The 12,558-nt window shown below is 41.2% G+C and overlaps 1 protein-coding gene across 1 annotated transcript in view; it reads left to right on the forward strand.

Moving 5' to 3' along the window:
• The first annotated feature begins 2,130 nt into the window (after positions 1–2,130).
• Positions 2,131–12,558, forward strand: part of RASGEF1A (RasGEF domain family, member 1A) — a 24,933-nt gene continuing 14,505 nt past the window's right edge. The window contains exons 1-2 of the mRNA XM_009332682.1: positions 2,131–2,307; positions 8,781–8,909. Coding sequence (XP_009330957.1) covers positions 2,134–2,307; positions 8,781–8,909 — 303 coding nt within the window. The 5' untranslated portion in view covers positions 2,131–2,133. The remainder of the gene's footprint in view (positions 2,308–8,780; positions 8,910–12,558) is intronic.

Genomic DNA, 12,558 nt, shown 5'->3' on the forward strand with positions numbered 1-12,558 from the left:
GCCGGGCTCCCGGCCTCTGCAATCCGGCGACGATCGTTGCAGGCTGCTCCGGGAAGGGTCTTGAAAAACAAAACTGATGCAACAATGAACGTCTTAAAGGAGTTTAAAAGACTTGATGGCAGAAACGGGATACGTTTCCTCCGAAAGCATCTTTAGTTAGCGGTAAACTTCCCCTACAACCCGGTGCAACTTCATATTATCAGCCAGAAACACCCGTTGTAGCCTGTCCAGCCTGAGAAGTAGCTTTCAGCTCTATGGCTGTGGACCTTAAAAGGGAAAAAAACCAAATTACTGGCTAGTTACATAGTATGCATAGCAAAGCCGGCTGCTTCATCATATGCTCCAGTGATTTGTCAGAGTGTTGTTTACTGCAAAGCTTAGGCCGAACAGATAAATCTGTGAAATACTGAGAAACCTTCATGCCTGTTTGTGCAGAATCGTCATTTTTCGTTTCTTTTGATATGCCATTAGATCCTGTATCTTCTGTTCTATTTGACTCTATGTCCTGAACTTCTGAAACGGAACTCCACTCCTCAGAGTAGTCTCCCCAGTCTCTATTAAACAGCTGCTACGTTTTAACTTCCAGGGAATTATATCTCCCTTATATCTGTATCACGTATGAACACATAAGGGTCTTGGGGTTAAAGCCACAAAACAGTTCTACTTATCGGCCTGATATAAGTAAATCTGTCACCTTGATGAACAAGTATCATTAATACTGGCATTTTTTTCCTTACCGACGCACCTAGCATTCATCTGAGCTCAAAAGCAGAAAAACATTTTGTATCCCAGGTTGTAAACATGAATGACGACTTTGGAGAGTTTGAGAGGAAGAATGCGCCTTGCATTAAAAGAATACAAAGTACAGTTTTGCTCTGCAATTGTTTGAAGTGCTACCTAAAAAAAAACCAAAAAAACAAAAACCACCAACAAAAAAAAACCACCCCAGACCCCTTATAGCATTTAAGGTTTTCAGGTCTTAAACTAGTTTTTGAGAAATTGCTAAAGAGAGGACTTATGTCTAAGACACGAGTGCAGTTAGAAACAGCTGTCGGTTTAAAAGGTACTGGTAATGGCCTAATCCCTTTTATCTACATAAGTGCTTTTCAGAGTGTGACATTATCATGTTTGTTTCACAGCAGCTGAAGAGTTAACGCTGCCTTCTTTTCACTTTGCCTTCTAAACGGTCTTAACTATTTCAGCAGCCAGGGGGAACTGTTTTGATACTGATGCTGAATAGTATTTTCAACCTTTACATACAGTAGCAGGGTGTTTTGTTTAGCCTCCTGCATATATTTAAGCTCTAGCCAGTTTAAAACAAACAAACAAGAACCCCCCCCAGCCTGCTCACAGTTGGTAACTACGGTATACTGATACAGCTTGCGGCCAAGGGGAGGGAGGTGGAAACCCCAACCTTCGTGTGGTTTTTGTGTTGTGACAGCAGGTTTGTTTCCTAAGCAAAAATCTCCAAAGAGACTGTTAGAGTTGTATATTACGGTATGTGTCACAGCATTCCTGTGACACTCAGTTCATGGTTTCATGTACCAAAAAAAAAAGGCAGTTTTGTTCAGACAGTACATCCCCCACTGTTTCGGGTGATATCTATATGCAGGAGAAGATGCATTTCTGTCGAGACCTGGATTACATCTAGCTACAGAAGTGGTGAAGGATTTATCATCACAAGTTGACTATTTTGGCCAAACATCTGACTTCAAAAAGAGTAAGAAGAGGGACATTATGGCACAGTATTTGTTGTTTGATTGTTCAGGAAGGCACTGCGCTTCAGTATCTTTGAAGTTCAGACGGCATTTTGCATTTTCATCCCCGTATAGTTTTATGCATAAAGAGCCAGTGAAAAACTGGGGAGAAAGGAGAAATCAAATACAGTGAAGAAAATTCTTACAGCTTCTGCATCTACAGCCTTAGTGACATAGTTTAAAGTGCATTTCAAACCCCAAAGCCAGCCTACAGATGCGTGACTGCTTGGATTCAGAACTTAGTGCTAACGCCCAGGTTGCGTTCAGTCAAATATGTAATTGTGTTTAATGTATGCCTCTATAAAACCCACACATAAGACATCCTGAAAGAAAGCTTAACCCTCTCTCTTTTTTTGTCCCGCTTCTGCAGGAAACTATGCCCCAGACGCCAATATTTTCCAGCATGCTTGGTTCCAGTTGTAGTGGACAAGTGCAGCCAGATATGGGAGAGAGGTGTGTGGACCCTGTTTATCAGGATGGGAACCTTGTTTCTGGATCACTGGAAGCCTTGATAGAGCGCCTGGTGCCCACCATGGACTATTATCCAGATGTAAGTAGGCACTGAAGGGGTTTTTTTGCTTCCCATGGTTTTCCTGCATTAGTATCCAGATTGGTGCTTCCTCAAGAAATTCGACCTCCATCTGATTCAAGATTAAGATGCAGGCTAAGATGCATTTATTTTACTCGCAATATTCATTCACTAAAGATGTTGCTCAATGGAGATACTCCCCTTTCTGTTTTTAAATGAGAACACTTGTTAGAAAGATAAAGCTGTGTTGAACCCAAATGGGTGCCTTAAGAACCAATTAGAAGCAGCATTAGCCACAGAATTTTCAATCCCTCTAAGCTGCTTTAGCTCTAATACAGCCAAAATTAACTACTAACCAGCTCCTACCTAGGGAAGGAGACCTGAAATCAGCTCTAGTATTTTTTTTCCCCTTAATTTTTTATGCATCTCCTAAGTTAGGCCATCGGAAAAAACAAAAATAGATTTTAATTAAAATGCTCTCTTTGTCAAGACATTTTAATGGGCCAGCACCGTAACATTGCATGTTCCTGAGCCTGAAAATGATATTGCAACTGATTAAACATCCTCAGTGCAGTCCCCTGAAGTAAATACTGCTTACAACTCCAGGGCATGCAATAAGATTCTGAACCTAGAATATTAAGAGATCACTTTATCACTTAAAATGACCTCTTGTACCCATTAACAAAAGATGTTATTTAAACAAGTTGCCAACGATCAGAGAGGCTATATAGCATATATTCCATTTGAGCTCTGAAAAAGTGGCAGCTATGGCAGAAGCATCCCAGCTCTTTGTAAAGACTAACACGGGGGCGGGAAATTGCAGTCACTATTAACTTGTATGTTGAACTTAACACTTGCGGTAGCGGGCTGTGCTATGCCTTGTTGTATGTTTGTCAGTCTAATTTGTGTAGAACTTCTTACTGCGGTTTCACATCGGTCACGATAAAGTCCCTCCAAGCTCCCACGTATACACCACCCATCTTCACAATCGCCATGCACAAAGAAGGGACCCCCCCACATGGGAGTTCAGCGGGTATAAGCAGCAGAATTGCCAGCAATCACCAGCAGAAGATTAAAAAAAGCAAAACCAGGATGTTTTAATATTCCAGTTCAAAAGCAATCCTAAACCTTGCATTTAAATATGGCTAATGTACAGTTGCACTACCTTTGACAGATGCCGACTTAGTACCCAGTCCCTTATAAGACACAGAGGGATAACCATTGCTAGACATTAAATTTCTGCTCCCTGCCCTCAAATACATACGGTAGAACAGATGCAGAAGAAAGCAGCAGGTAGAGCTGGTACGGTATACCAGTGGAATAGCTTTAGGCTGCTGTAGTTAGGCCTTCCAAGGAGTCTGTTCCTTGTCTTTTGTGTAATACTAGAATATAGTTACTTGCTGCTTGGATTTCTGGAATATAGCTACATTTTTTAAGTAGCTGCTAATGCACATCCCTTATTGTAACTTGTAACATAGGATCTATTTATAAACACAGCTACTCAGAAAATGGTTCCACGAAGTGAGCATTACTGAAGGGGTCTACAGCTTATTTTGGAGCGCTGCTAGTTTCCGTGGTGCTATCCCATACCCTGTGCAAGGGAGCATTGCAAAGCAAGCAGTCACGGACCCCACCCTGGCAGGCTGCAGTTCAAATAGACAGCAAGCTGACAGCTGAGAGAGATACCACAGAAGCAATCAAGGGCACTCCACTGTTTGAAAACAGCATAAAACCAAATTCATCTCCTCTACAGCAGGACGCATTCTTTTAGTTAAATCAGATCACCCAATTCAGCTGAAAGGATTAATTGTAAAATGAGTAGATAAATAAGCTGTCATCAACATAAAGAAGGAGCTGTATTTGAGTCATCTTCAAATGCAAGTTTTCTAGTTCAGTTCAGTTGCATGTTTATACTTAATTTCATGCTCGTTTCTATTTTTAGGGAGGTTGCCACAGAGGGTTAGGGTGACAGCCATTTGCACCGATGTCCTGTCAGAAGAGTAGCCAATACCGTATGTTCAAGAGAAGGGTATAAACACCTCTCGGTCTCGTGTCTCTGGCTACACGTGCGAAGACAGGCAGCAAGGCATCACCAGTTAATTCGCACCAAGAGAAGCTATTGGTAACATTAGCAGAGGTTACCTTGGTTTCAGAGTGACATATCTGTAAGTTGCAGTACTCATCCAAATTTTTGGATTAGCACATCTGAGCACAGCGCTTAGAAGGCATTCCCGCCTGCGTGGACATTAAGCTAAAGATCACAGCAACCTTCCAGACAGGAAAAAAAAAAGGGGGCAGGGGAGAAAGCAAACAGAGTGTCTTTCTGTGCTGGTTACAGAGGCAAAACAAAAATATATTTGCCATGTTGGCAGAACACGAGACAGGCAAGGGAGGACGGGAAAGATAAGGGCCTACATTTGTGTACCGCTCTTTTGAGGCTTGTTTGTGTGCAGGGACTTGTTCAGCACATGGAAAAAAAATGTATGCTCATGGGACGGAGGAGTTCGGGAGGTTAGGAATGGAATGTACCAGTCTGTAACCCTTGTGCCCAAGCAAGAAAACATTTCAAGAAAATATTTCACAAACAAGAAGTTGCAGAATGAGCAGGGAGTGCACAAAGAAAATATTTTTCTTTTTTTTCCCTCCTCGAGAAGACATCAGTGCATTCTTCAGTCAGAGAGTAACAATTCCTTCTTTAGTCTTGTGCGCTTGCGCTCTCGCCTTTTTTTTAAAAATATAATTCAGCTCATCTCTTAGCAACAACTTTAGGCACTAAAGGAATCTGGCTTCTTATTCTCTTGTAAAGCACAAGCCCCTTTTGTGTCAGCTTACGTTGTTCCAACCGCAGAAAGGATTTTTTTTTTTTTTGGCCTCTCCTCCCAAATACCTGTCACTTTTGTAGGATAAATGGAGCTTAACTTTCAGTCTTACAGCTTATGGAAGCATTTTTTTTAATCATTGTCAAATCAGCTAGCTTCATAGCTAAATTTCCTTCTCCAAACCATCTTCGTCATGATTAGGGGACTGCCTACGAGAGAGTGTAGGTTTTTACACTGTTGTAATGTTTAGCCTATATGTGTATGGTAGTACAGGTGCAACAAATCACAGAAATCCTTGATCTAGATAAGGCACATGACATTACTATGAAATATTTCCTATCCAAAACAACTGTGTTCCTAACCCCCGAGACCTACCGCTAAGCTGAAATGTAAGGCTTAGTTCAGCCTGAATTTTCTTTATTGGATAGGGAGTGGCTATTAGCAGAGAGGCAAGGAGATAGGTCTGACAGCAGTGTTGGCCCCCATCATTTTTAATTTGGTTCTTAATTGCAGTTACTCCTTGTCTATACCAGCATAAACAATAACAGTATCAACCCACACACACACAATTAGATGCCAATATATTGTAAACCAGCATATCTTGATTGACCATAATGGAACAATTTTGTTTTCCAAAGTACTGAACACCTAGTTCCAGTTAAGTGACTTAAAAAAATGGAATAAAAATACAGCAGATGGGTTCCAGTAGTAATAATAGTTTGTTTCTAAAACCTAGTAGTCCAGTGTTGTCTGGAAAAGCATTGCATGGGCCCAGTACAGATATCACCGATTACAGAGAGACATCAGCAAGCCTAAAATGGAAAGTACGCACTTTTATGGCCATGTATCTTCCTGCATCTTGCCAGTTCGTCGCTTTTTTGAACATCATATAAGACATTATCAAAGAGACCAAATAAAAGCACGGGTCATCTGGGTCACACTTTTCTTGCAGTATAACAATAGGAAAATGATACTTTGAGTGGGCCTTTCTCAGAGTCGCTCTGCATAAACACTGTCCCACATCACACAAACTTCCACCAAGGAGACCAACGCTAGAATTAGTACGAGAAGCAAAATTATATCTTTCCTTAAAAGAATGTGTTCCAGCTTAACAGAGCGAAGGTCACTGGCAGGGCAGCGTGGCTTAAGTTGTTGTTCCCCACTACTTACACTTACAGGCATCTTTTCAGACAGGCTTCTGAACTCCCAGAACAAGAATGTGGGGAAGGGATGAAAGTATCAAAGTCCATAATTTTTTTTTTTTATTCCCCATCTCTCTCGAATGCAAATAGGGTAAAAGTGAGGGCTGCTTCACATTTCCAGAACAAAAATTTTCACACAGCCCAATGACAGCTGACACACCCAACAGCTAAATTCCTTTCCCAGATAGTCCAGACTCACAGTTTTAAGTTCAGGGACAACGCTGGTAGAAATGAACACAGAAGTTGGCCTCAAAAACCAACAGAGGATAACCAGGCATAGTTTAACACACAAAAAAAAGACAACCCAACCCCCAAACCCCCCTCCCCCCCCCATTCTGAATGGGGAGTGTATCAGTTTAGGGATCTCTCACATATGTAAGAATAAAAGATCTGATATGTTGTCCCATAACACAACCAAGTCCCCCTTTGTGAATCAGGTTGGCTCTTCAGCCTAATTTTAGCGCCCAGAACACACCACATACACTACTATAGATTTTTATAAAGCTTCTCCAAAGCTGACACAATGTCATCGGCTGTTTCCAGATGCAGGCGTAAGAGCTACGTGGAATTTCTTTTACAAGTTAATGAACTTCAATTTTTTGTCATTGTAAATGTAAACATAAATTCTGAAATTCTGGAGAGAAACATAAACAACATACCAAACAGAAGCCCAGTTTCATAAATTTTCCCAGTGTACACTTGTGTGGGATGTTTGCAACCATGCCATCAAGAAGGGAGGCCATGCTGTTAGTGTCCTGTCACTGCCCTGGCCGCCTGCTTGAAGTCACTGAGAGCCCTATTGTTAGGTGGCCCCAGCTATCCATCTTCTGCAGGCATCAGTGGAAGCCCTCATCGAGCACCCGACCCAAACTGTCCATCCAGTTAACCCTTCTCCTCCTCTATCTATAAACAGTAGACAAGGCAGAGACTATGAATTAACTCCAGTTTTGATTGAACAGAATTAATGCTATTCCCAATTTTAATACATGAACCCCAGCGCTAAGGAGATCTTCAAATCAGAATGAGTATTTTAAATGCCTCCGCTGTATCACACTCCACTCTTATTTCATTAGCTTCCTCCACAGGCTCAGGACAGAGTTGGATGTTTAATAGATATGTGGTTAATCTATTACACTGTTTGTTCACTCCCAGAACACTGTGACTTTTAGTTAATTTTATTTGTTTTGTTAAAAACATTCCTTTTTCCCCTTCTGATATTTGGAGGGGTTTAGTGCTAAGTTTATACTATAGGGCACACTGAGTACTAGAGAAGTGGAAACATTTTTCCTTAATAGCACATTTTATTGTGATTAGAGAGATAAACCCCATAACCTTTTTAAGGTATCCTAAAGATACCATTATTGTTTAACTACAAGCGTGTTTTAGAGACTGCAAGCAGCAGAATTCGGTAGCTAATAGTAGAGATGCCATATTTTAGGCAACTGGTCTTAAATTTTTAGATGTCTCAATTTACTTGCCCAGTCCAAGGTGGTATATGCGTGCACCTGGCTGTGGCCTGCCAAATCACATTTCTAAAAAAAAAACACGGGACAAGGTCACAGTACGCACTGCAAACACAACAAGGGTTCGTTGAAATCCATTGCCAAGGAGATCCCTTACAATTTCCTAACTCCAAACTTTGTCAAAAAGCCTAAAGGAAAAACAGAAGTCCTTACGAGATGCTGCTGTCATTAGTGGGGCAGTTACATTCAAATACAGAAGCCAAGTTTCAAACACTGAAGCGAGACTAGGGCACGAAGGCATTCTCACTTCAACTAAACTGTCCAGAGTATGATTCGAAATACAATGCATTACAGATTTTAAAATACAAATGGAGAGGCTATTTCTAATGAGAAATAATAATTGTCAGCATTCATTAGCAGTGTTCATGCTCAAAAGACTCTGAAACAGGCCCCAAATAAGTAAAGTCAAGCTTAAAACTAAATTATTGTCATATGGCCACAATCTAAGCTAAAGCTTGTGTCAGTGATTGTGGGGGAAAAAGGAATGAAAAACCCCATACGTGAAGAAATTACAGCTGTGGTTTGGAATACGCATGAAGCGGTTTTCTGCAGCTCAATGAAAAACAATCACCCTTAAAGAAACAAAGCCGCAGAAACAGTGGTGTTCAAGAGGCATAACACCCTACACTGGGCATACTTCATTTGTCTTTTTGGTGAGCGATGACTAGTTAGGCATATTAAGTTTGGCATTTTAAGGGGAAATAATTTGGGAATCTGAAAACACTACAGTTAAGAGCCTTGAAGCCTGCAGCATTTCCTTTTAACAGAGCTAGAAAAGACCACTACATCTCTGGAGAAAGGAAAAATCATAAAAAGTTTAAATGAAGGAAAGTTACATTTGTGGTTTAAGGAATAGTTTTTCCAAGGAAGACAGATTCGTTTTGCTAAAGTTATTCAACTTGGTTTGTTTTTTGGTTGTTTTTTTTTTTTTCCCCTCTCTGCTTCCACAGAGGACTTACATCTTCACTTTCCTGTTGAGCTCACGAGTCTTCATTCACCCACACGAGCTCCTGGCTAAAGTGGGGCAGATCTGCATTAAACAGAAGCAGCAGCTAGAAACGGGGACTGAGGCAGAAAAGGTAAGCGAACCATTATGTCCTTCAGTTAGCTGTGCTACTGTCATTTATTTCCCACTCTCTCCTTCTCATTGTAAAGCTAATTAGATTGATAAAGAACAAATGGAAATTGTAATTGCTGTGTGTTACTGGATGCACTTTTATTTGGGTCTTTTTCCTTGAAGCACTGTTGCTTCTTTGCTAGCCACAAACATAGGTCACGTACTACCTTACGAGCCGGATACAGTGGCTGGAAATAAAGCCTTGCTCATGAGCTACAGGTAGGTGCCGTGCACGGGAGCAGCGCGTATCTGCCACGAAAGCGGCCCAGCAAGTCGCTTTGCCCTTTTGGGCTTTTGCCAAGTTAGGTCTTTCTTGAACCTGATTCCCCTTTCTCCAGTCACCCTCACCATCCTATCGGAGTTGAGTGCTCTGCTGTAGGTTATTGGTGAGGTGTTCTAAGTTGGTGTAACAGTAAAGCAGAAAGTTACCTCTCAGGAAAATTAAGGGATGCACTACTTAAAATGGTAGCCTTTGCTGACACATGTGACTATGTGGTTTTACTACAACCGATTAAACCAAACTGGGTCAGTTTATGACACGCACTTAAATCCATCTGAGTCTCACCATTATGGAAAGTGGGTATCAAAGGGCTTTTGACTGAAATTGAAGTACCAGGATAGTCCAAGCTGGGATGCAAATAAGAGCGACAGAAACAAGGATGAAGTCAGCACGTATTTAAAGACCCGAATTGTTGAAATCCTGAGCGTGTTTTGGATCCATTCTTCTATGGTGAATTCTTACTATTCCTGGGTGCAGTCTCTTATTGTGTCACAAAATTACCCTGCAGGAAAAACTAACCGCTTGGTGCAAAATGACTTTCATCCAGGTCAGTCCCCTGATCTACTCGCCAAATAGCTATGTAACCCGTCACACAGGTGCTGGGGAGTTCAAGGCATCGGGGAAAGAAGGTGCAAGAACCACTCCATCCAGCTTTGTACACAGAGGCGATAACCGTTCCCATTGCCACGGCCAAACTAGTTCGTGACTGAGCGACCTCAAACTGATGCTCTGTAAATTGTAGTGGTTCCTCAGCAACAACAGGGGTAGGAACTTGGAAGAGTTGCTGGGACCATCTGAAGCATGAAATGAGTAGAGCTGATCTGCAGGCATATGAAGAGGACGACTGCTGTCAGTAACTAGTGTCAAAATACATATGTGAAATACTTGGATTTAAAAATAATGGGACATAAGATGAAACTTTTGTGAATTACAATATCCCTACGAGATTTTAAAATGAAAACAGTATCCGGGGACTAAATCACCTGGCTGTTTAAAGATACTAGCTGTAAAGTAGTAGTATTCTGGCTTTTCAGCAGACGTGTTAAAAAAAATCCTGGCTTCCACATTGAAATGAAGTAGCATTACATCCTAACAACAGGATGTAAAATAGAGCAGCTCATATTCCAGAACACCCACACTCTTACACCTTCTGATGACAATTTGGAAATGGTCCTACAGGAAAACCAACAAACAGCAGGGTGACAATAAACCATGAGTGTTTGGGAGGCTGCTTTAATTTACATGCTTTGCTGGTTGCTTTTCCTACTATGCCCTTGATCCCTTCCTACCCCCTTAATATGAACTGTAATTTTTTCCTGCCCGCTAAACATAAAATTCTTGGAAAACACCACATAAACTTCTGACATCCCTCTCAAATGGCTGCTTTAGTGTCCTCTACTGCAAGCACCTGTCTGTCTTACAGAATAATTTGGCTACTAGCTTTTGCAAATATTTGTTTTTCTATCTGGCAACAAATAAAAGCTCATTTCACACGCAGCATAGAAATTCTCGACTCAAGGCACTCTACCTATTCACAGTCATAACCCATTAAGATATCATCAGCTACCAGCACCTTCTAATTAAGTGGCTCCGTAGCAGGAAATAGCTGGCAAAAGTAGTTAAAAGCAGCTCTGATCATTTCTGATAAGAGATTTGCATAAGCAAAGGAGAAGCTGGCTGACTTGTTGCCTGGATAGCATATGAGCTGAAAAAGTGGCAAGGAGCCAGGCTTTGAGGTTACGCACCACAATACTTATCATTCCTCTGTTTTTGACATCACTGGCCAGCCAGAGTCCTATAGAAAACAACCCACAGAAAAGTAGATTAAAAAGAAAAACACTCCGGGATGTCTTGGTGTGCGCTTAGAGTCCTTTTGGCCACTCATAAAAAGGAAGGGTTTCACAGTTTGAGACGTCAATTATAGGATGCACGTCAGTAGTTAAGCCAGACCGTAAAGAAAATTTAACTCTCCGTAGGCACGTTGGAGATTGGAAAGACCCAAACAAGATTGTCACAGAAAAAAGCACTTGTATAGTACTATTCGGTGGAAAAACCTGTTGTTAAAACTGTGGTGCATTATTTCTGCAGCTTGAGGGTATATTTTAAATAAAAAGTTAAAGGAGTAAGAAATAAAAAGAGGAAGTAGAAAAGTTAGTTTCCATTAAGCTTGTCTTGGATTATGTAGGTCCCTTCAAAAATTATGATTTCCCTCGTTTTTTTGTCAGTAAGTTCTCCTTTTTAAAACCAAAAATTAAAACAATACTCATAACCGGGTCATTGTCATTAAACCTCCCTTTCCTACAAGCACAGTACTGCACAAACTCCTTTCTAATTGGTAGTCGTTTCTCAGTACTGTCTGTCTTGTCTCATGCAGAACAGGGCTGATCCACAGTACTTAAATTAATAGGAGTATTTTTCTTCTCAAAGAAATATTTGTGGGAGAAGTATCCCCATAGGCTGCAGAGAACTCTGCGTCAGGCCTCACAAGGGGAGGCTCACATCTGGAGTAGGACTACGGAAAAAGTAGGTTGGTAGGCTTATTGCAACCATGACAAAAAGGAAATGTGTGCTGCTACCCGCATATCCGTGTGATTTCTATCTAGGTTATCACAAATTATGCGCATCAAGCCTGTCACGCTGCTTTGGGTTTCATCAGAGCGCACATGAAACAGGAATCTCATGTTTTGCTATATTGATGTTTTTTAGTGTTGCTCTCGGAAAGCATACCTTATTTTCATGAGCATTAAAAGCATCTGATAAAACTTTAAGCTTTTTTTTTTTGGCACCGGAAGAGTAATTACACGAAGAGTAACACGGTTTGCAGTTTGTCTTGCAACAGATGCCAAGCTTTCCATCACGAAGGAAGCAAACACTAGCAACTCATGAGTAGATACGCAAGATGGGAAGTCAGTGTTCATATGGAGATGCTTGCCATGGCCTAAGGAAGGATTTTTGGAACCTTCCTGCCCCCATCCCTCCTTTTTCAGTTTCAAAAGTTAAAAAGAAAGGATAGTCAGGATAATGAATACCAAAAAAACAGTTCTGTAGCAGCTTTTGGTAAACAAAAGTGGAGTAGGCACGTACCTATTAACTTGAATGGAAGCACGCTGGCTAGCTAATTAATTCTCCATCACCACCTACAGATTATTCTTTCAATAATACCAGGCTCCATGCATTTCCTAGCAAAGAAGTATAAATTGTCTTTTCCCCAGGGCAGTTGACAATGGGAGTTTGGAGGACAGACAACTATAATGTGGAACTCTGTCCCGCACTGTTAAGAAATACTTTGAAGCTGGGTTCCACAGGAGTGGCGTTGGCAGAGATTGCTTTG

This window comes from Pygoscelis adeliae, unplaced genomic scaffold (genome assembly GCF_000699105.1).
Source record: "Pygoscelis adeliae isolate BGI_AS28 unplaced genomic scaffold, ASM69910v1 Scaffold269, whole genome shotgun sequence".
Taxonomy (NCBI): Eukaryota; Metazoa; Chordata; class Aves; order Sphenisciformes; family Spheniscidae; genus Pygoscelis; species Pygoscelis adeliae.